The 22,159-nt window shown below is 41.2% G+C and overlaps 1 protein-coding gene across 1 annotated transcript in view; it reads left to right on the top strand.

Moving 5' to 3' along the window:
* The window catches only part of CDH13 (cadherin 13), a 999,893-nt gene that overhangs the window by 195,091 nt on the left and 782,643 nt on the right, over positions 1 to 22,159 (top strand). The window contains exon 2 of the mRNA XM_004280100.4: positions 10,070 to 10,181. Within this exon, the coding sequence (XP_004280148.1) occupies positions 10,070 to 10,181 (112 nt within the window). The remainder of the gene's footprint in view (positions 1 to 10,069; positions 10,182 to 22,159) is intronic.

The raw sequence follows: 22,159 nt of genomic DNA, 5'->3' as shown, positions 1-22,159 counted from the left end.
GCTTAGCAAAGCAGCAGCTCCCTAATTATGTCAGAAGACAGGATTATCTCTGATCATTTGAGCTAGGACTCTGGATAAAACATCAAAAACAATATTTAAATAACACAAGGTCAAGGATCAAGGATTCATTGCATCTTCTCTTACTGTAAAACCAAATTATGGTGGGCCATTTTGCTCCATTAGTGACGGTTTTCCCGGCTGTTTTGATGTGTAATGTAACCCCATCCTGGATTATAAAATGTCACCTCGGGAAGGAGGGAAGCTCTACTTGGTGTCATGGTGGGTCATGCTCATAAAGGCCCTGCAAGAGTCCAGGCAAATTCTTGGCCCAGATGACCCAGGATTAGGAACTGGCACACCCAGTGCTGGGCTGGAGCTGCTCAGCTCATAGGAGCCAACTGTGCACGCATCTCTTCCCCACTCTGCATCTAGCGACTTCACGTTGGTAGCTTGAAATTGGCCATAATGGGAGTATTTACACCATGGAAACTGGCAAATGTTACAAATCAAGGCATTTCTTTCTTGGAGAGCTGGTCGTTAAACACTTGCCAGAATTATTCTGGGTGTTCCTCACTGCTGGAAGGTCTCCCTCTATTTTTTTCTCCCTTGAAATCTGAAACCACATTGTGTTCCACTTAGATATTATATTATTATCTTACTTGCTGTTCTGGAAATATAAAGCAGAAAAAATTGCTTCTTAAATTATTTTCTAGTTTCTATCTTCTCAAGAATTCTTGCCTTTTAAAAATAAAATTGTGAGGCTTCCCTGGTGGAACAGTGGTTAAGAATCCACCTGCCAATGCAGGAAACACGGGTTCGAGCCCTAGTCTGGGAAGATCCCATATACCGCGGAGCAACTAAGCCCCTGCACCACAGCTACTGAGCCTGCGCTCTAGAGCCTGTGAGCCACAACTGCTGAGCCCACACGCCACAACTCCTGAAGCCTGCGCGCCTAGAGCCTGTGCTTCGCAACAAGAGAAGCCACTGCAATGAGAAGCCCGTGCACCGCAATGAAGAGTAGCCCCCGCTCGCCACAACTAGAGAAAGCCTGCACGTAGCAACGAAGACCCAGCGCAGCCAAAAATAAATAAATTAAATAAATAAATTTATTACAAATATAAAAATAAAGTTGTTTTCCAAGACTTTAGGGATTTTTTCATCATCGGGAATTTTTTCATGTCTCCATCTTGAGACATCTGAGTCCTTATGAGCAATTGTAGTAGCAGCACTGAAGAGGGAATTGAAGGATTACCATCATTCCTGGTCCTCCCCACTGTGCATCTTCTTCTGTTTAAAAGGTAAGGGTATACAGGCACAGTCAACCAAATTGATGTCTAGGACAGTGGTTTCTCTAGTGACGTTATTCACACCCCCCAACATTGAGTTTTGTCCTTTTTTTGACTTTTTCTACTAGATTACTTACTCCATTCTTATACTTTTAATTGTGTTTTTAAAGTAGGTATTTACATATCAATCTTTCCAATTGTGCTGTGTTCCTAAACAGTAGGGGCCTTATCTTACTAATTTTTGTCTCTTTTGGCACTGACACATAATAGGCACTCAATAAATGTTACTTACATCAATGAATGAGTCCTTCAGAATATGATTAATTGGCATGTAAAGAGCAGTCATTTAAATTCCTTCTGATTCAGGCAAATAACAATTTGGAGAAATTTTTCTCTTAACTGTACCTTAATTAGGCAGTTAGATTTTAAAGAAAGATGCATATTACACTCTATGCTGAGGAAGGATATGAGGTGTTCTACTTAACACAATCAATCTTGCTTGACCTTACCTCCAGTTTTTGCTGGGCTTATTTCTTTTCTTCTGGAACTTTTCAAAGCAAGAAACTTTAGCAGTAAAAAACCAATTTAACAAGATAGACATTTAGTTCAATAGAAGAATTTTCCTGGTGTGAAAAAATAAATTACAAAAAGGACTTTGCCTCTGAAAGATAATTAATAAAAGCCTTCCAGTATGATGACAAATCTGACATCTTGTCTAATGTCTGGCAGAGAAGAAAGTGTTGAGAGTTGCACAGTTAGAATAAAATGTTCCACTTCACAGCAAGGCCAGGCAGGATCTGATAATTATTTCTAAGCAAGAAAAGGTCATCGTTAGTTGTTAAATTGACAAAACATCAGGCCTAGATATATAACTATTGACCATCAGTAAGGTATCCATTTAGATTTTCTTGATTTCACAGGCAAATATTGCCAGGAATGTGGGGAATTGTGGAACGACAGCCTCTTGGATATTTTTGCTTTCCTTTTTTATTTTTAATTTCAGCTTTATTGAGGTATAATTGATAAACAAAATTATAAGCTCTTTAAAGAATATGTCATGGTGACCTGACACACATATATCGTACATTGAGAAGGATTCCCCCATCTAGTTAGTTAATACATCCATCGTCTCACATATCTATCCTTTCCTTTTTTTTTTTTTTTGTGAAAACATCTGAGTTCCAGCCTCACAGCAAACCTCAACCATACAACACAGTACTATCAACCATAGTCACCTCAGACCTTATTCATCTTATATCTGAAAGTTCGTATCCTTTTACCAATCTCTATTTTCCCCACACTCCAGCCTCTCACAACTACTTTTCTACTCTCTGATTCTATGAGTTTGACTTTGTTTGTTTACTTTTTAGATTCCAGATATATGGGGTCCCACGCAGTATGTGTCTTCCTCTGCCTGGCTTATTTCACTTAGCATAATGCCCTCAAGTTCCATCCATGCTGTCGAAAATGGCAGGATTGCCTTGTTTCTCATGACAGAATAATAGCCATAAATAAATATATAAATATTTCTATAATTGTATTATATATACACCTTTCCTTCCCTTATATAAGTTTTTCATGGGTGGTAGTAAGCTGAAAATGGTCCCCTGGTCCTCAGGTTCTAATTCCTAGAACATGTGACTGTTACCTGGATTACCCAGGTGACCCTGATGTAATCACAACCATCCTTATGAAAGGGATGTGGGAGGAGTCAGTTAGAAACAGAAGGCAATATGATGATGGAAAAAGAGAGACAAAGAGATTAGAAGATGCTATGCTCCCAGCTCTGAAGATGGAGAAAGGAGGCCATGAGCTAAAGGATGTAGATGGCGTATCAGAGTTATAGACAGAAAGGAAACAGGAGCCTGCTGAAGGGACACAGCCTGTGGACCCATTTTAGGCTTCTGATACCCAGAACTATAAGGTAATAAAGTATGTTTAAGCCACTAAGAATGTAGTAATTTGTTACAGCAGCAATATGTAACTAATACCTGGGGCTTGTCTTATGTTGTGTTCCCTTGAGAGCCTAAGACAAAGGACTAGATACAGGTAGTTTCCTTTGGCAGGTTACCGAGGAAACAGGAGTGAGGGGCAGGAGGGGGATGCAGGGGAGGAGGGAGACAGCCAATGTAACAAGGTATCATTGATGTCACTGCTGTGGACAACAAGGGCTCAACCCACTGGGACCTCTTGGTGGCACTCAAATGTCTCTCAGAGGACTAGGTCTGGAAGAAGGCAGGGTGGGGCATTTAACCAGCCGCCACTTCCCAGCATCAAGGCCAACATTGAAGTCTGTGCTGGGAGCCTTAACTCTTCCTAATTTCCCAAGTCTGCTCAGTCTCACTGTAACCTGTAGTGTAGGAGCAAGCCACAGAACAGAATGTGAAAAGGTTGAGGATACTCTGCAGGGCAAGTCTGAGCCCTTGGGGAACTGTAGTGACTGAGATTAGGGGTTGGCCACGGTGATGGATTCAGGCACTGATCTTCTATTGAGCTGAATCCTCAAATCCCAGACCTATTCCTTTAGTAAGCCTCCTATAAGTAAGTCCTTATAAGTCCTGTAAGTAAGTACTCCTTTAATAGGACTCCATAGAATTAGGGTTTTATATGTAGACCAAACAAGTCTTCTAGTCCTGGCACACAGTAGGTATTTCATATTTGCTCAACTGAATTTCCTGGGGCTGCTAAGCCTCACCCAAGATTACTTCACATAAGGACTCCTTTATTGACTTAGGGAATGCAGGTCTTAACTGACATTTAGCAGCACTAATTTAATTACCAAAATTTCATAGACACAAACACCATCAATTCTAGGGCAGGTACAGCCTCTAGTTTCTACTAAGAGCCAGCAAAGCAAGTCTTCCTAATTTTTCATTAACTTAAATTTTTACAAAACACTATTTTTCTTTAAAAAATTTCTGCTGTCTAGTTGATTAATCCTGGAATCTTAAGAGTGAAAAATTAATTCTATTGTGACAAAAATCGTGACTTCATTGAGTGAATAAGTTTTGGCTCTGTTGTAGCCTGTTTAGCCAGACTCAAGGAGGACACGTCTGGTCAATTCAATGCTATTTTAGACAACAAAACACTTTCAAATAATCTTGAAAACACTTTAAAAAATTTCTGCTGTCTAGTTGATTAATCCTGGAATCTTAAGAGTGAAAAATTAATTCTATTGTGACAAAAATCGTGACTTCATTGAGTGAATAAGTTTTGGCTCTGTTGTAGCCTGTTTAGCCAGACTCAAGGAGGACACGTCTGGTCAATTCAATGCTATTTTAGACAACAAAACACTTTCAAATAATCTTGAAAACAACCCAGATCTTGTTATCCCTCAGAAATTGCTCTCTGTTTCTTCAACTGGCATGCCTTAGTGTTTGCATTTACCTGATCCCTGCATGGAACTTTGTTTCTTATACTTCGCCACTTGAAAAATATCAATCATCTTTCCAATATGGCCTAATCTGTGACATGGTCCCATTTCCCATTCTAATCCAAAGAGTGTGCTGTTCTCTATTCTGTATTTTCATAACACTTAATACCTATTCCTCTGTATTAATGCAAATAATAACAACAATAGGTAGCATGTAGCACCTATTATGAGCCTGTTCCTGTCCTAAACCTTTTGATTTATGTTAACTTATTGAATCTCACAATCAACGAGAATAGACACAATTAATGGCTGTATCGTACAAAGGAGGAAACTAAAACACAGAGACGTTCAGTAACGTGCCCAGGGCCACACAGCAACTACTTGGTAAAATTGGGATCTGAACTCAGGTAGACTAGTTCAAGAATCTTTGCTTTGAACTGCTTCCTAATTCTCAATAGAAAGTTTTATATTATATTTTATATTATATGCCTGTGTGTCTGCCTTTCCTCCTAGATAATGAGTTTATCAAGGGCTTTGTTTATTTCTTCATCTCTGGCATTTAGCCCAGGGCCTGGAAGATAATAGAAACTTTAAATTTTGATTAAGGGAATTAACGAAAAAAAATTAACCCAACCACTCTGTCATAACAGCAGATCCAAGCACCCACCCCGTCCTTTCAAAGGAACAGTTGCTAAGACAAAAGAAAAGAGACTATGCCTATTTGTGCTCAGGAATGGAGCATGGAGGCATTATTTATACATCATGACTTTCTGATGGCCTCGTCCAAGGGTTCCAAAGTCATGTCTCTCTTTTTTTTTTTTTTCAATTTTATTTATTTATTTTTATATAGGAGATTCTTATTAGTTACCTGTTTTATACATATTAGTGTGTATATGTCAGTCCCAATCTCCCAATTCATCCCACCACCACCCCCGCAACCCACGCCCCGCTTTCCCCACTTGGTGTCCATACGTTTGTTCTCTACATCTGTGTCTCTGTTTCTGCCTTGCAAACCAGTTCATCTGGTAATTTTCACGTAATAGAAATCCTTTGGTGATCATAAAACTTGATCATTGCTGAGCTTTCAAAGGTGTATTGGTTGCCGATTGTTTATGAAGTGCAAACTAATGCATAAATGAACAAAAGAACCAAGTAGGAAGACCATTACTGCCATGGCATTAAAGATGCATTTGGAATGTTGCTTATAGCATATATTCTGGAAATGTTAAAGAGAGTTTGGGGAAAAGCATGTCCAGGTATCTTTTTTTTTTTTTTTTTTTTTTTTTTTTTTTTTTTGCGGTACATGGGCCTCTCACTGTTGTGGCTTCTCCCGTTGCGGAGCACAGGCTCTGGACGCGCAGCCTCAGCGGCCATGGCTCACGGGCCCAGCCGCTCCGCGGTATGTGGGATCTTCCCGGACCGGGGCACAAACCCGTGTCCCCTGCTTCGGCAGGCGGACTCTCAACCACTGCACCACCCGGGAAGCCCCCAGGTATCATATTTATAAGAGTGACATGTGATGATATTGGAGAAGGGGCTGCCTAATTCTGGAGTCATGTCTGAGTGCTCATCTTAGACCAGTGAGGGATGCCTCTGCATATCCCACCACCAAACTCAGTGCTATTGAATTTGAAGCCATGGCAAGCTCATAGATGAATACTATTTGAAATCTGCTACAACAATCAAGGGGTAATAGCAGTAACTCGAACGCTCTACCACTAGTGCTCAGCCAGACATTCAGCTTTTGGAGAGCCGTAAATTAGTCTGTTTTTTTTTTTTTTTTTTTTTTTCCGGGACGCAGGTATCTCACTGTTGTGGCCTCTCACGTTGTGGAGCACAGGCTCCGGACGCGCAGGCTCAGCGGCCATGGCTCACAGGCCCAGCCGCTCCGCGGCATGTGGGATCTTCGCGGACCGGGGCAGGAACCCGTGACCCCTGCATCGGCAGGCGGACTCTCAACCACTGCGCCACCAGGGAAGCCCCTGGATTCTTTTTTAAACGCAGTTTTGTCGTTTCAGAGATCTGCTGCATGAAATCCAGAGAGGCGTAAATTCACGTGAAAGCAAAGTGTGTACTGGTTAAAGAGACCACTCTGTATTCCTCTCCATTTATCCAGCTAATTCTGACCCATCTTTGAGATCAAAGCAGAAATGCCCCTTCAGTGGGTTTGCTTTCCTTGATTCCTCTAGATGAAGTTCGACTCCCGACTCCCAGCTTTTACATGCTCCTGAAGAGAGCCGTGATTTCCTTTCAAGTTAAATTTTAATTTTAGTTAATCAATTAATTAAATGATGATTTGTTAATGCCTCTCACCTTTATAGTCCATAATAACAGTTAACACTCCTGACTGCTTATCCTGTGCAGCACTATTCTAATTGCTTTATATGTATCATTCCATTGAACCCACATGGCCACCCTCAATGCACATCTTGTTTTCCATATTTCTCTACATGAGAAAACTGAGACCAGAGTGGCTGGGGGAAAAAATGCCAAATAGCACAGTCAGTAAAGGGCAGAGCCAAGAATGAACGAAGTCAAACAGCTCTGGAATTCATGCTTTTAATGACTGTGTTATAGGGCTTCTCCATAAGCTCCAGGACAACACCTAGCAAAGTGCTCACTGAATCCCAGGAGTTTAATAAATGTTTGGGAATAAGTGAATTAATGGACACAGGGAGGAGAGAGTGAATGAATTGTTTGACTAGTTCTTACCTTGCTAAGTCACACTGGCCCAGGAGAGTGCTGTGTGTTCATATTACAAAGCCTTTAACCTGAATTTTGCCTGGTGGATAAAGTGACCCAAGCATTTGCAAAAAAAACCCCCAAAAACCTTGAGCCTCTGGGAGTTCTCCCACCACCCTCACCCTCCCTGAGCATCTGCAGTTGGAAACGGTTTATTTTTCCTTGATGATTCCAGAGGAATCCTAAGTAGAACCTGCCAAGAGGCCAGGACAGAGACTAAGCCACAGAGAGATAAGCAAGAGGAATTCCACTCCCTTGTGCTCTCAGTCAATCTTGGATTCTTAGCTCAGGATCCCTGGAGAAATGTCGTCTGCCTTAATTCCTCGGGGATGACTGGTTTACTGGTCTGGGATTTGAGGGAAGAATTAGCTGATTATAAGGTTAACGTATAATTGTAGGCATAAGGTGCCTGGAGGCAACCCTTGACAACTTGATGTTTGACTGAATTAACGTTGGCCAGTTATAGATTTTCTGCTTGCATAATTGCCAGCAAATGATTCTGAGTCCTGAATCTGCGTGTTCTGTGTGCACCACTTGGGATGTCAGCGTTATGATTGCCTTAGACGTGATCTACTCAGAGCCTGCTGTCAAGGCAAGGGAAAGTTTTACACACAGAACTGCTCAAATATGCGACTATAGCATCCTTCCCCCCTTTGATTTTAGAAGGATGATGTCTGTCAGGGTGATGACTCTCCTATTTCAGTTCCTCTGATGTTTCTCAGGCCGGCCACATGGTGAACCTTGGGAGATTGATTCTTGCTCTTGTTCTTTGGGTTCAGTGCATTTCAGAGAGCTGATATTTAGAGAGAAGCCCTGGTTCCACAGCTTCCAACCTTTTGTACACTCCTTTGAGATCACCGGTGGGGATGATAATGAGTTTTCTTCAACAGCCTGTGTGCAGTGGTTAACAGTTTGTATTCTGGTATGGCTGAGTCACTTTGCTGTGTACCTGAAACTATCACAACATTAATCAGCTAGACTCAAGTACAAAATAAAAAGTTAAAAAAAAAAAGAGTTTGCATTCTGGTATCAAAGTTTAGTTTCCCAATAAGCAGACACTGAGTCAAAGATTTGAGTGCAAATAGTTTTATTTGGAGGGTGATGTCAGAAAAATACCAACAGGGGATGAGTAAATGAGCCAAAGAAGAGAAAGCAGCTAATGGACGGTGAGTTATCAAGCCAGATACCACCGTGGACAACTGTTGCTTAAGTCCAAGTGGGAGACGGAACACTTGCCTCTGCGTTATCTCACCTGAGGCCTGGGGTATTCACACAGCAGTTTTCATCAGTTATGGCGATGGTCTTGGGGGTGTGAATTTCCAAACACTGCCTGCTGGTGCCATACTCGGGTAAAGCAGCCTCCCACAGGTTTCAGAGAAATTCCCAGACAAAAAAATACAAATTCTCGCCTGAAGGGTGTGGGCGGAGCTCTGTCAAAATCAGAGAACATTTAAACCTGGATTCAGATCCTGACTCCACCCATCCTAACTGTGTGATTCGGGGCAAGATTGTTAGCCTCTCTAGAATCTCAGGCCCCTTGTCAGCAAAATGTGTCTTATAACATGCTAAGTACATCACAGCGCGGTTGTGGAGATTGAAGGAGATAATGCATACAACAAACTGAGGACAGTGCTTGCCATATAGCGAAGGCTGAAAAATATTAGCAATCATTGTATTGTAAGTACTATGGAGCGTCTTCTCTGTGCCAGTATATGTGGTAGGTGCTCGGTATACAAGATGGGGAAAGAGAGGTAATCTCTGACTTCACGCTGCTTATGGTCTTTGCCTACTAAGCCTATGACTATTTCTTACCTTACTTCATTACCCCTTGTCCAAGAGTATTTTAACATAACTTTTATGTTCCAAAACATATAACCTAAATTTTTAACTTCTGGATGAAGTGCCCCAAGGATTTGCAAAGACAAAGCTGAGCCTTCAGAAGCAATTGTAAAATTTACATTTCCTAGTAGCCAAACACACTAAAGTCAAAAGAAAGGGGTAAATTTATTTTAATAGTGGATCTATTTAGTCCAATCTGTAAAGTAGCTTTTCAACATGGACTCCTATAAAAATTATTAATTATATATTTTACTTTATTTTTCTTTTCAGTATATAGTCTTCAAAATCCAACATGTATTTTTCTACTGACAGTTTCAGCCCAGCTACATTTCAAGGGCTCAGTAGTCACCTGTGGCTCGTGACCACCATCTTGGACTGTGAAGGTCTATGGGGCCCTGGATTCTTGTTAGAAGTAACTTCCAATGGAATAGTTCCATTTTCCTCCTCTTTGTCGATGACCGTGTTCCTTTGCATCTATGAAAGTGAAGTTGGTTTTAGCTCAGGCATCATATGAAATTGACAGTTTCTGTAATGAAATTTCACACGTGGAAAGCATGGTGAGATTCTTAGCAGGTGTAAAAATCTGAGGAAGTTATTTCTTTAACTACAACTTAATGGACACTGCAGCAGCTGTTCCCATTTGCGTGTTTTCCAAATCTCATTGCCAAAACGAATGGTTGGCAGCCACAGGAGAGGTATCAACTTACCTCTTAATTTGGGAAATGAAATTAAAACCTCAGCTCGTTTCTAAAAGTCACAGATTTGGTAAAAGTTAGCAGGGCAAACGTATAAGCCGCTGTTAAAACATTGATGGCTTCATTTTTCTCAGGTGCTGCAGCTAACATCTGCAGAAGATTTGGACTGCACTCCTGGATTTCAGCAGAAATTGTTCCATATCAACCAGCCAGCTGAATTCATCGAGGACCAGGCGATTCTAAACTGTAAGCAATGTCACTTGACGACGCTTTTGGCCTAGTCACCGATGTCTAAGAATGTGACTCAGGATACGGTATTCCCTAAACTATTTTCTGATCATTTTTCTTATGTCACTGCTTGACCCAGGGTGGAAGGTCTTGAATTAGGGCTTTGTCAGCTTAGAGGTGAATAGAGTGGTGTGTGTCTCTTTTTAGTATTTCGTCACCGATAAGCATTTCCTGACTGCTCCCAGGAAAGGGGACCACCAAGCCTCCAGTGTATGAAATTCATTTCCTCTGGGCAGATCCTGAGAACAGACCATTGCCTTCCTATGGACTGCTGTTCTATCTCATACATAGCATTGGATCAAAATAATGGTGAGAGCAGGATGTTAGCTTCTGGGAAGTTTTAGGCATAGGAATTTAAACTCTTATTCTTAATGCTAATAAGATAGTTTTCTGAAAGATTTGAAACCTCTACTGGCTATTCTAAACTCAAATCCCCCCAATCCAATTAATGTCCTCAAAATATGCTCTGCTCAGATCTGTGGTTATAATCTCTTCCTATTTTTAATGCCAGTGTTATATTGTTTTATCTTTATGAGGGCATGGAGTGCATTGCTAAAGGTATAACAAGCTTAGTTTTAGCACAATGAATTTAAAATTGATGGTAGACAAGTAAGCCTTTAATTGTAGGCTCTTGAGCACCATTCTTTAACATTTGGGAAAGAAGGATATGAAAACAATGGTTTAATTTGGTCAGATGCTCTATGGTCCCTTTAGGGAAGGTAACTGTACATTTGCCCTTATGGTCCCAGGTCTGCCTTTCAGGATAACCACATTCCTTCATTCCTGTGCTATGTGGCTGGCATGTTTAAAGAAAAGGGGGAAAAGAAAACTCAGCCTGTTCGATTGGATTGTTCTGGGAGGCTGGAGCACATTTTAAGAGTTGAAAGGAACACAGTAATGAAGATACAATGTTGAGCATCAAGGGAGCCCTCCAAGGTGAAGCCCATGCACATCTTGATGCAATTATGCCTATGAAATCATTTCAATAATTAGAGTCTATAATGACAAGGTGCAGGACTGGCACCATAAGTGAATTCCAATGTGTGATTTCATGTTAATTTGATCCCTGAGTGTGACTCCTGGGTCAGGCCATCACGAACTCTCGTTTGTCTTTTGATTCTTCTATTTATCAGAGTCACTATATTTTAAACGGAACTTGGTTTAAGGTACCATTTTTCTGGCTCTCATCTCCTCTCGTCTGCATCATCTCCTCTCTTCTCTTCTCCTTTTCTCTTTTCCTCCAAGCAACTCCCAAATGGCATCTATATTAACATGTGTGGAAATGTGAAGCCACCCTGAGTATGGAAATTATTAATAGACTTGGTATGCAAAGCAGGCCCATAAACGTGATGACTTCTGTAATCTTCACGACACCAAACAGCTTTTAATTCACCCCTGAGAAGCTGGAAACAATCATACTTTGGGGGACCTTTTTCATTTAAACTAGACCATCCTGTACATTCCAATATCACAGTTTTGTGTGTGTCTATGTAGTTTTTTTTAATCCCCTAAGTAATTTAGTGGGTTATGGCTGTTGATTCTGTGTAAGCTAGTAAATGCTAAATGGAACTAGGTTGATTATCAGTGATAGCACGTTCAGGAAAAGTCAGTGATACAGGGATGGAGGATATTTAAAAATTTATATGTGAATTTGTATGTGAATTGTTGGATCAGCAAAATCTGATTAACCCCCTTCTCAGTGAAACTGTGGGTCCGTCTATATTACTAGGGAAAAAAATACAAAGAGCAGATTTGGTTTGATACTTTTCAGTTCATCTCAAAGCAGTGAACATAGGTTGTCGTGAGTATAACCCTGAGAATAAGGTTAATTGTGCCTAAATGAAGAAGAAAGTTTTCACAGACTTGAGAATGTCTATTGAATACTGTTTGGGAAATCTGGATTTCCAGAAGCAGTAGCAATGTATTTTGCTCTATTCCACATGGAAGAGGAAATAAAAAGCACAAAATTTTGAACGGACTTTTCCCCCTAACCAACTAACATTTTAAGTCTCCCTGCCTCCCTCCCCTCTCATTCTCAGTTTCTTTCATGCATTTCTTTATGGTCCAACACAAGACCTTTCTATCTCTGAAAAATGTGATTAGCCAAGAAACCAATGAGTGGTGTGACCTCTCAGAATGAAGGCCATATTGTCAGAAGGCTAACATCTGGATGAAAACTGGAAAGAATCAAGCAGAACCAGAATGTTTAAAAATGCTTAGATATTTGAGGCCACTACCAAGATCCAGAAAATGGTTAGGGATAGTTCAGTGATGTGTAAATATAAGCTGACGATCTAGGTAATAACAGAGGCTAAAAGAAACCAGGTTAGTAACATTACCTTGGACTCCTCCTATGGCAGTTACACTTTCCATTTTTCCTTTATCTTTGCAATATTTAGGCGATTTGGCTTCCAATTATTGTGAATTCTTACCTTGCAGAAAGTGTAAAGTACAGCATTATCAATCAATTTATGTCTACACTTTTCACCATTTTATAAACTTGTCTGAAAATGTTGTCTCTGCCCTACAGACATGGTATATCTGCTCCTACCCCAGACTTATATTCAACCAATTCTCTGTTAGCTTTTAGCCGCATTACAGGGAATGTTTATTCTATCCATGGCTTCCTGCTCTTTTTGTTCAGACGGTAATATTTCCTTTTATCCTTTTTCATCTTTCCCCTCAATTCTCAATGACTTATCTTTTTCTGCTTTAACTGTTACTAATGGTCACCTCCACTCCTTTTATTTCCCTAATATTTTATTCACTGTTAACTCTGACACATCTTTCCCTCAGTTGTTCTAAAGCCTTTTATTTTCTTCACATCCAAATAACTCTTTATTCTACTCTCCTTTCCACTAACTAGACTTGCTTTCGTCTTTAAAGGGCCATTTTCAACAAGCTTCTAGGATCAAAACATGGCATCCCACTATTTCTTCTAATGTAACCAGGGGAGCTTTATCATTGTAACTTTCACAGCATGATGCAAAACCCCCAACTCAAGATAACTTGGACAAAAGTTTCCTGGCTTCATCTCAGTCTTAAAAGGTGAGCTGGGAGATGTGTTTATTGTCATTTTCAATGAGAAGTACAAGAAGAAAGGGGAAGGCAGTTTAGAAGGCAGAAACTCAGAAAGGAGATATCCACTCAAGGCCTTTGGACTCCAGGAGGAATTTGTGAGGGGTTTGTTGCAGGAGGTCCCCAGGGGTTTCCAACACCCCCGAATTCTCTTAAATTGGTTGATGGGGTTGCTTCTCCTGCAACGTGAAAATCATGCAGTTCTGGTAGCCGCTATCTTGATACCACAATATTTGGATAGTGACCCTGTGTACAGCCTCCCAGCTGACCCAGGCTCCAGAAGAATATCTGGCCTGGAAAAGTGACAAGCCCCCCATCTGATATGGAGAAAGACCAAGTGATAAGCCCCTGACTATCTTGTGTCCTGAAAAATTATAGAACAGAATATTCTGCCCTGCCATATCAGCTCAGACAGACCTTCCTGGCATTAAGGAGGGATCTGTGGTCATCTTGTTCACTAAGGGAAACCATACTCATGGTCCTCCAGCCTCTATAGGGAGAGATGTCTCCAACTTCCAGTGTCCAGAAAGGACATCTTATTGGCCACCCAGCCACTATCAGGTCAGTGCTTTTCATCCCCCTTGTTCATCCTTCCTGGATCACTCCTCTTGGACTATACACACACAAACACAGATACACAGAGAGAAATTGCAGCACCTGAGTTCACCTAAGATACAACCTGTGTAATTACACTTTTAGTAAAGAAGCCTCGTTAGTCAAAATAGGCTTGTTATGAAACAACCCCAGCGACCTAACTCTATAAGAGTTGATTTCTCATTCAGGTCACGTGGATGCAGGTTGCCTGCTTTCCTGGGTAGCTCTCCTTTGAGTAGCTGCCCTCCACGCAGGAACTCGAGGACCCAAGCTACTTCCAACTTGGTCCTGCCACCTTGGGCCTTTGAGTTACTCTTACGTCACTGAGCTGGAGAATAGGGGGGTGAGAAAAAGGGTGAGGAAGGCACCACAGATGTTTAACCACTTGAGCTCAAAAGGGACATGTATCATTTCTGCTTACACTCTTAGCCAGACCTAGTCAGATAGCCAAGCTAACTGCAAAAGAAGCTGAGCAATGTAGAGGAACACGAGTATTGGCGTAAGTTCACCATCTCTACACAGATCCTAGCAAAGCAAAGTGACCCCAGTCAAAAAGAGACTCGCAAAAGAGACAGAACCGGACCACAGAGGAGGCAACTGTCTCTGAGTAACTTGGGCCTACACGGGGACAAGGACGAAGTTGGTCATTCAAGCAGGACAGCAAGGTCATGGACCTGTGACTACATCCTGATTTTCTTGTCAGGAGATGCTTCCCACTGAGCAGAATCAGCTTCTTCCCAGCCCCCTCTTGCAACACCCAGGGAGGGACCTTTTGATGATTCTACTAAGGATGGGTTCTAGTTGTACCCTCCCGACGATTATAGTATTGAGGTTAAGGTCATATAGTTTAAAACTCACATTGACTAGAGTTCAAACATATGACACAGTCACATGTTAGCTATGTGGCCAAAGTGAGTTACCTGAATCCTGTAAGTTTGAATTACCTCATCTCTCTAAGAAGGATAATTACAGTCTTTACTTCTAGAGTTGATGCAGTAATTGATGGGAAAATGCTTAGAACATAGTTATGAATAAATGGAAGCTGTTATTATTATTACTATCATTATTGCTATTATTATTGCCATTGTTGTTATTATTATTACTATTATTCAGAGGTCTTAGATAGGTTTGGTATCCTTATAATGGCCATCTAAACCTGACTTTTTAGAAGACAAATCATGGACATTAAAATCTGAAGAGATTAAAAAAAAATCTGAATCAGTGATTCTAGGATTTGAACTTCATGGGCCAGTAGAATTTTTTAAAAATCTTGGATTGATAAGAGTGTACTTTTAAACATTTTTCTACGTCTGAATATGAAAACAAGGGAAAAAAAGCAAGCTAATAAATGAGATAGAGTGAGAATACTTCCATTTACTGTGGCCAGACTTTTCTTTTAAAAGGTCATTAGTATCAAAAAGAAACGAAACAGGAGTAAGGACCAACTACAAAAGAGAAGGCAGTCTTTTAATTTGAGTAAATTTTACTTTGTAAAAAATGCACCAAGTGTTTTTGTTTACCTCATTTTGTTGGGAAATCACTGATTTTAGGCATTAGGTTGATGTTACTTAATCTCTTGACTTTTCTGATATTCTTCTAAAGTTTCAGTATGTTCATCTCCCTGGAGAGGAGGGATAACTCAAGAGATTTCCTCATGAAGGGCTGTATGCATATACTGACAGAAAGAAAGATAATTTCTAGAAAATGTAACAGGTGTGCACACATTAGAGGCAGATGTTGGGAATTTTTAAAGGCACCCCTAGTGCTGATGAATGTGGCATCTGTGGCCTTCATAGCCGATATTTACTGTGTGCTCTCTAAGTGTGGAGAGTCCCCTTGAAACTCATAATAGGCCTTAGGGGGGAAAAATACCCTCATGTGCCCATTTTACAGGTGAGGATACTAAGGCTGGGCTAGGTGAGGCACTTCATCCATGGTTGTATTGCTTATAGTTGGTGACATCAAAATTTGAATCCGGGATTCCAGTGCTCTGGCTCTTATCCAGAGTTCTCTGGTCCTGTGTCTTGTAGCTGTTGTTGATGTTGGTCGTGACCTATCAAGGAAATTTGCCACTTAATTTTCCCATCTACTTTCGTCAACCTGGGTGAAATAGAGAATTTCTACTGCATTATGTTTTTTCTGTTCGTAGACAAGTTCATTCTTCCTCTATAATACAGAAAAATATAGAAGAAGTACCTCTTTTTCCTGTCTTGGATGGATCCAGTGCCAGATCGTCCATGGCCCTGCACTCCTTGCTTTCTGCCCTCCCCCATGAGTTCCTTTCACCAAGACATTTCTTGGTCATGCCACCTTGATACCAACCTTGGTTAGTAGCCAAGTCATCCATGGAGTCCATGGTGTTGCATAAATCATATTTGTACTTAACATACATGAGTCATGGCTTTTGAGGGTGTTTTTAATTGACTATAAATCAAACAGGGAACTTAAAAAATGAAGGCAATTAATGAAAACGCAATGTGAGAGGTGTTTTGCATCCTAACGCAGGAAATACATTGCTAGTGAATTAAATGTCAAAACAAAGGCCCTTTTGACCCTGCTGAAAAGATTTCATTTGGGTGGTAATAAATGGATGAACTTTCCAACCTGGCAGGTGGAGAAATTCCTGTTTCCTGAGTTCAAGCTGACTCGGGATTTTGTCTGTATATATTCCCTATCCTTGAGAACTTCCTAAGTTCTTTTGCTTTTGTTTTCAGTTTTAGGGATTTAAGAAATAAAAAACAAAGATAATTTCCTTTCCATTTTCTCGTTGTTCTCTGTACTACTAACTTGTATTAACTCTCAGGTTGGGAGATTGATTCACTGATTAGTGTAATTATTTAACGTGACCTGTACTACAGTCTACATAGATCTGAATAGGTTGGAGTTTCAAGTGGTATATTTGGTTTAAACTGTTGTGATATGCCAAGGAAAATCACTCTGGTGTCACTTAATTCACTCCATCATTATGAAGGTGATTATACTTTGGATCAGAATGTGGACTCCTATTTACATTGATTTTTCCTATATTTAAACAGAGTCCTATAGAAATGTAATATTTTTACAGGTTTGCCTCCCACTCCGCCACCAACATATCTGTAACAGTTGAGTAATCAATTAATATTAACTAGGGTACTCATAAATGCATTATATTAACTACCTCATTTCATAAAGGTAAAGTGATATAATAAAATAACTGCAGAATAAAAAGAACGCATATACACATTAGGGAGGGATATGGTAAAATGCTTAGAGATCCTTCCGTTAGACTTGGGTCCTAAGTTGTACTTTGAAGATTGGGAAACATAAGAGGTAACAGGGTGAGAGGGCCTTAGGAGAAGAGGAATGTAGATGCAACGGAGCTCTCTTGGCATAAGTTTTCTTATCAGTGGAATGAAAGAAATAAATAGGCCAGAGGAGTCACACTGTCAGCTCTTGGACTAAATTTGTCCCCCAGATATGTCCTGTTTGGCTGCTCAGTGTAGGAGTCTGAAGTGTTTAATAAAAGAAGTTCGTTGTCAACATTGAGAATTTCACTTTTAAAAATTCATAACTTCTGGCAGTACTGGACCTCTAGAGTACAGATCCTAGAGGCAGGCTGCCTGAGTCTAAATCCAAGGTTAGCCCAGTATCAGCTAAGTAACTTGGGCAAGTTGTGTTGCGGTGTTTAACCTCCCTGTGCCTCAGTTTCCTCATTTGGAAAAAGAATCATAATGGTAGCAACCTCAATAGGTTATTCTGAGGATTAAATGTTCACCCATGTAAAGGGCTCTGAAAAGTGGCTGGTCTATCGTAAGCACTAAAATATTAGCTGCTGGAAGTAGTGTAGCAATAACAGTAGCTGAGACCTTCCTTGTGGTTCTCCAGTCTCTACTGTCTTCCTGTCATCTGATCAACTTCCTCCTTTATTCTGCCTGTCCCTTATAGGCATCTACATTCACTTCCATGAAGTCACCCTTGCTCCTGAGACAGGTGTGTGGGTCGAATGATTCACCACAAAAGACCAAACACACATGTTGTTTTTATCATACCACTGCTGTTATTGACAGTGGTTGTTATTGGTGGTAAAGGAAGCAGAGGATGGTGCTAAGATATTGAAGGGCATGGGACGGCTGGTGCTGACGGAGACTTTGAAATCTACCTTTAGTGCTTTGAATTGTCAATATGGGGAATATATGAAAAGGGGAGCCATGCGATCAGACAGTGTGGCTGGCTTTCTGGAAGTTCAGAATAGGACACGGATATGAGAGAAGAGCTGGGAAGGCTCGGGCTGGCATGGAGCCTTTTCAGAAGTTCTGAGATGGGGATGGTTGGGAGGCATATCAAAGGAGACATGGGCAGGGGAGAAGGCAGCATGATTAAGAAGCACCGGACTGTGAAATAAGGCTAAGAGCAGAGCCCCAGAGAACTCCAAGGGTCTAGACTGGGGAAGACATCTAGAAGACAAGTTTTCTAAAAGAAATGCAGCATCCCTGGAGTTTATCCCAGCTCAAACACTGACTTGTGTGACCCTTTTCCTCTCTGGACCTCTGTTTCCCCATTTGTGTAATGAGGGTATATTAGGACTCTTTTGGTTGTAATCCAAAGTAACCCAACTCCAACTGGCTTTAGCAAAACTATATAAAATTATCAGCTCACACGACTGAAAATTTCAAGGTTTGAGCTGGCTTTAGGAGCACGTGGATCTAGATGCTCTAATGATATCATCAGTACCACACTTAATTCTTCAGCTCTGCTTTATATAGTGTTGGTACCCCTCACTCTCAGAGGTGTTTCCTCCAGGATGGCCACCAGAAGTCCCAGCCTTTTATTCTTCCAGCGTTAACAACCCAGAGCATCTCTTTTTCCAAGTGTCCCAGTGAACACCCCATGGCTAACTCTCTGGGTCCAGCTTGGGTCATGTACCTACCCCTGAACCCGTCAAGGGGTCCAGGAAGATTTGGTCTGGCAAAAGCAAGAGAGTCCACCATGAAGGTCTTTTACTCTGTTGCTAAGGTCCTTTTCAGGACTAACATTCTACGACTGCAGGCTGTGGTCCGTGCAAGAGAATTTTTAGAACCTAGCACACACGCACATTGGAAACGTCTCTTACGTGGCAGCAGATGACAGCCATCATGCCAGGTTTCTCACTGGTGATGCTGGTGAGCAGATTGCTTAATTAAGACTGTCAAATTCTACGTGCTGCCATATGGCCTCACTCTTCAACTTGTTGAGTGTCTTCACTCACATGGTTCTGGAGCTGGTATAAATCGCCTTTATTTCTGTTTTTCTTCAAAGGGTTAAGAGTACAGGAACATACAGATGTTACAGGAGCATCTCCGAATTTAAGGTGTTAGAACCACATGAATTGGGCTGCTTAATGAGTACAACACCAAAACATAAATTGGGCAAGATTAACCATGGCTTTAAATAGTTTGAGAAGGCAGAAGATCTTATTATCCTGTAACAGATCAAATCCACACACATTCTAATAATTGTGATGCCCTCTGTCTGTCCTTTTTTATCTTAATTTTCATGGAAATTTTTGTTGGCTTGAAAGCAAAAGGGCAAGAGGTGCAAACACTTGCCAGTCAGAATATCCCTAGGCACTTTTTGTACTTGACCAAATTTGCATTCTCTTTCTGGAGATAGAAATAGGAGATAGGAAAGGAAATGACATACATGGAGTCCCATTTGTTTAGTCAATTATTTAAGAATCACAGAATGGTTACACATCCCTTATGGCAGACCCTGTACTAGGTACAAGGGATAAAACTTTGAACCAGATAAAAAAAAGATGCCTTTTGTGTTAGAACTTTCATTTTTTATGGAAAGAGAGAGACAGCCATGATAGAAATACACATCTAAGAAAACAGGAAACTTTTACGTGAAAAGCTGATGATAAATACTATGAAGGAAATAAGACAAGGTTGTGTGATAGAGATTTCTGGATGGCTGCGATGGAATGGCTAAAGAAGTTTTTTTGTGAAGCTGAGACCTGAACTAGGAAAAGGAACCAGCCAGGGGGAGACGGCGTTGGTAAACCTTTAGGCAGAGAGCTCAGGTAATGTAAAAGCACTAAGTTGAGAACAGGTTTTTTAGTTTAAGATACTCTGATCTAGGAAAGGGGGCGGGGGTACCATTTTATCCATTTAATCAAGTCAACAGCCGTTTGTAAGATAGGATTAGGCATGAAGGTTGATTTAAAGACCCAGTATCTCAAAAGAAGTACCAACTGTGGAAAAGGAGCTGTGATCTCCTGACTCTGTATGTTCTCTCCATGTGAAGGGCTACATCCAGTTCCCTCCCACAGAAGTGCTCCAGTCCTTCCCTTGGAGAACAGACTGGGGTGCCCCTGAGAGCCTCACAGGGCTTTTGGTATGGGCTTCTGAGTTGGATCACTTGCCTCCATCACTTGCAACATGGTGGTATTTCCAGTCACTCACCCTCTCAGTTCCTCAGTAAACCTCTCAGTTCCCCATCTGTAAAACGGAGGTAGTGTTTCAAGGATCGATTAATCAAGATAACATATGCAAAAGTGTTAGGACAGTGCCTGCCACATGGACGCTCTATATAAAGGTTGGGTGATTTTATTATTGGAAAGAATAAGGCAAGGGAGGGAATGTCTACAGAGTGATGCTGTTGGAATGGTAGTGCCTGTGTGTACCAAACGTGCCATGGGGAACTTGCAACCCTAGCCCTAACTCCTCTGAAACAGGCCACATGTTCTTCCTACTCCTCTAAGTCTCCATTTTAGGAATTGTCATGTTGTCAAGGCACCTGCCACTACCCCCTCCCAATACACACACATTCTGCTTCCTCATGTTTGATCTCTTTGGGTAAAAATTAAAAGGATGTTCCCTGAAAAGCATTTGAGAAGTGATCCTTCCCAACCTTAGGTCCAGATGTGTCTTGGAATTTAGAAAAAGCTAGTGAAATGTATATGCTGTATATTACCCACTCCACCAGGGAGGTCTGGGGCAGCACCGTGTAATAAAACATATATTTCTGCAGTGACACATATGGATATTTACCCTAACCAGGATAAACAAGGACCACAAATACCACCATGTGTGTTCAGGTTGGGTTTTGCTGCCAAGTGAGTTATAAGGACACTGGTGTGTGGAGCATCTTGGATTTCTGAGTTGTAGGCTGCCCTCCTTAGGAGAACATTCCCGTGAAAAATTGCAGACCTCAATTCCGCTGAAACATTCAGCTGGCCTCTCCACATCCCAGCTGCTTCTCAGGGCAGCAGAGTGTGTTGGTGGACCAGCCTCCAGGTTCCAGCCACCCCACACAACCCCGCTTCTCCTTGTGAGCAACTTGGTAAGTGGTGTCTTAGCGGGACACCCCTGAAAAGTGTCCAGCTGCTGCACCAGCTTATTGCATCCTCCTCTGAAGCCCAAACAGTGATCAGCCATCCAGCTTCCTCTTAATTGTGCAAGTCAGCTGATTGCAGAGACCTCCCAGAGGATCTATTTTTAGCTAAAACTGGTCTTAATTTTCATATGTATACATTAAATTCCGTGGGGGCAGGGGGAATTCCAAATGAGGAAACGTTGATTCTAAAGAACATGAAAGAAATAATTAGTGCTTGAAAAACAGTTCAAAATATGAGTCAAAACCTCTGAGGAATATGGTTAGCACTGCATTTTTCAGTGGAAAGAAGTTTGTAGAATTAGAAACAGAAAACAAGGGTGAGTGGGGATAAATCAGGCTAGGAGAGGAATTCAGCATCAAATTCTAGGCACTGGGGAAGGAAACTGAAATTAGGGGGCAACCAGGATTGTCAGGTAGATCCACATGGGGATGTGGCCCAGTGGTCATTCCCATAGTCCAAAGGGGCAGAGAGGGCATGGGCTAGAACCAGGCCCTTGTCTGTAGTCTAGAGGGATGGAGAAGCAACATCTCCTAGGTAAGGCGTGGAGTCTGGTGCACAGCAGCTCTGATTAAGTTTCCAGGTGTTTTGTTTGTTTTGGAGAAAGGTCAAGGCAGTTCTAGAGTGAGTGAGGCCTAACATAGAGATGTACATAAAAATCGTTTTGTTTCCAAAGTTGCCTGCTTTGGTTTGGGGATAGCTCAATTCCAACTTTTTGCTCTCATCATGTACATTTTTGATCAGGAATGTTTTTATGATAGGTATAGCCAATTTGTGTACCTAGGGAGAGGTTCGATTGTTCTGTCATAAATATTTGTCAGCTGCAATTACAATTCAGTGACTTTATCAGTTATGAGAAACCCTAACCAACTCAAGACTCTAAAGAAAAGTATATAATGGAAGGAAATTG

The sequence above is a fragment of the Orcinus orca genome, chromosome 20 (genome assembly GCF_937001465.1).
Source record: "Orcinus orca chromosome 20, mOrcOrc1.1, whole genome shotgun sequence".
Lineage (NCBI taxonomy): Eukaryota > Metazoa > Chordata > Mammalia > Artiodactyla > Delphinidae > Orcinus > Orcinus orca.
The sequence above is the reverse complement of the archived record's forward strand: the minus strand, read 5'-3'. Positions and strand labels throughout refer to the sequence as shown.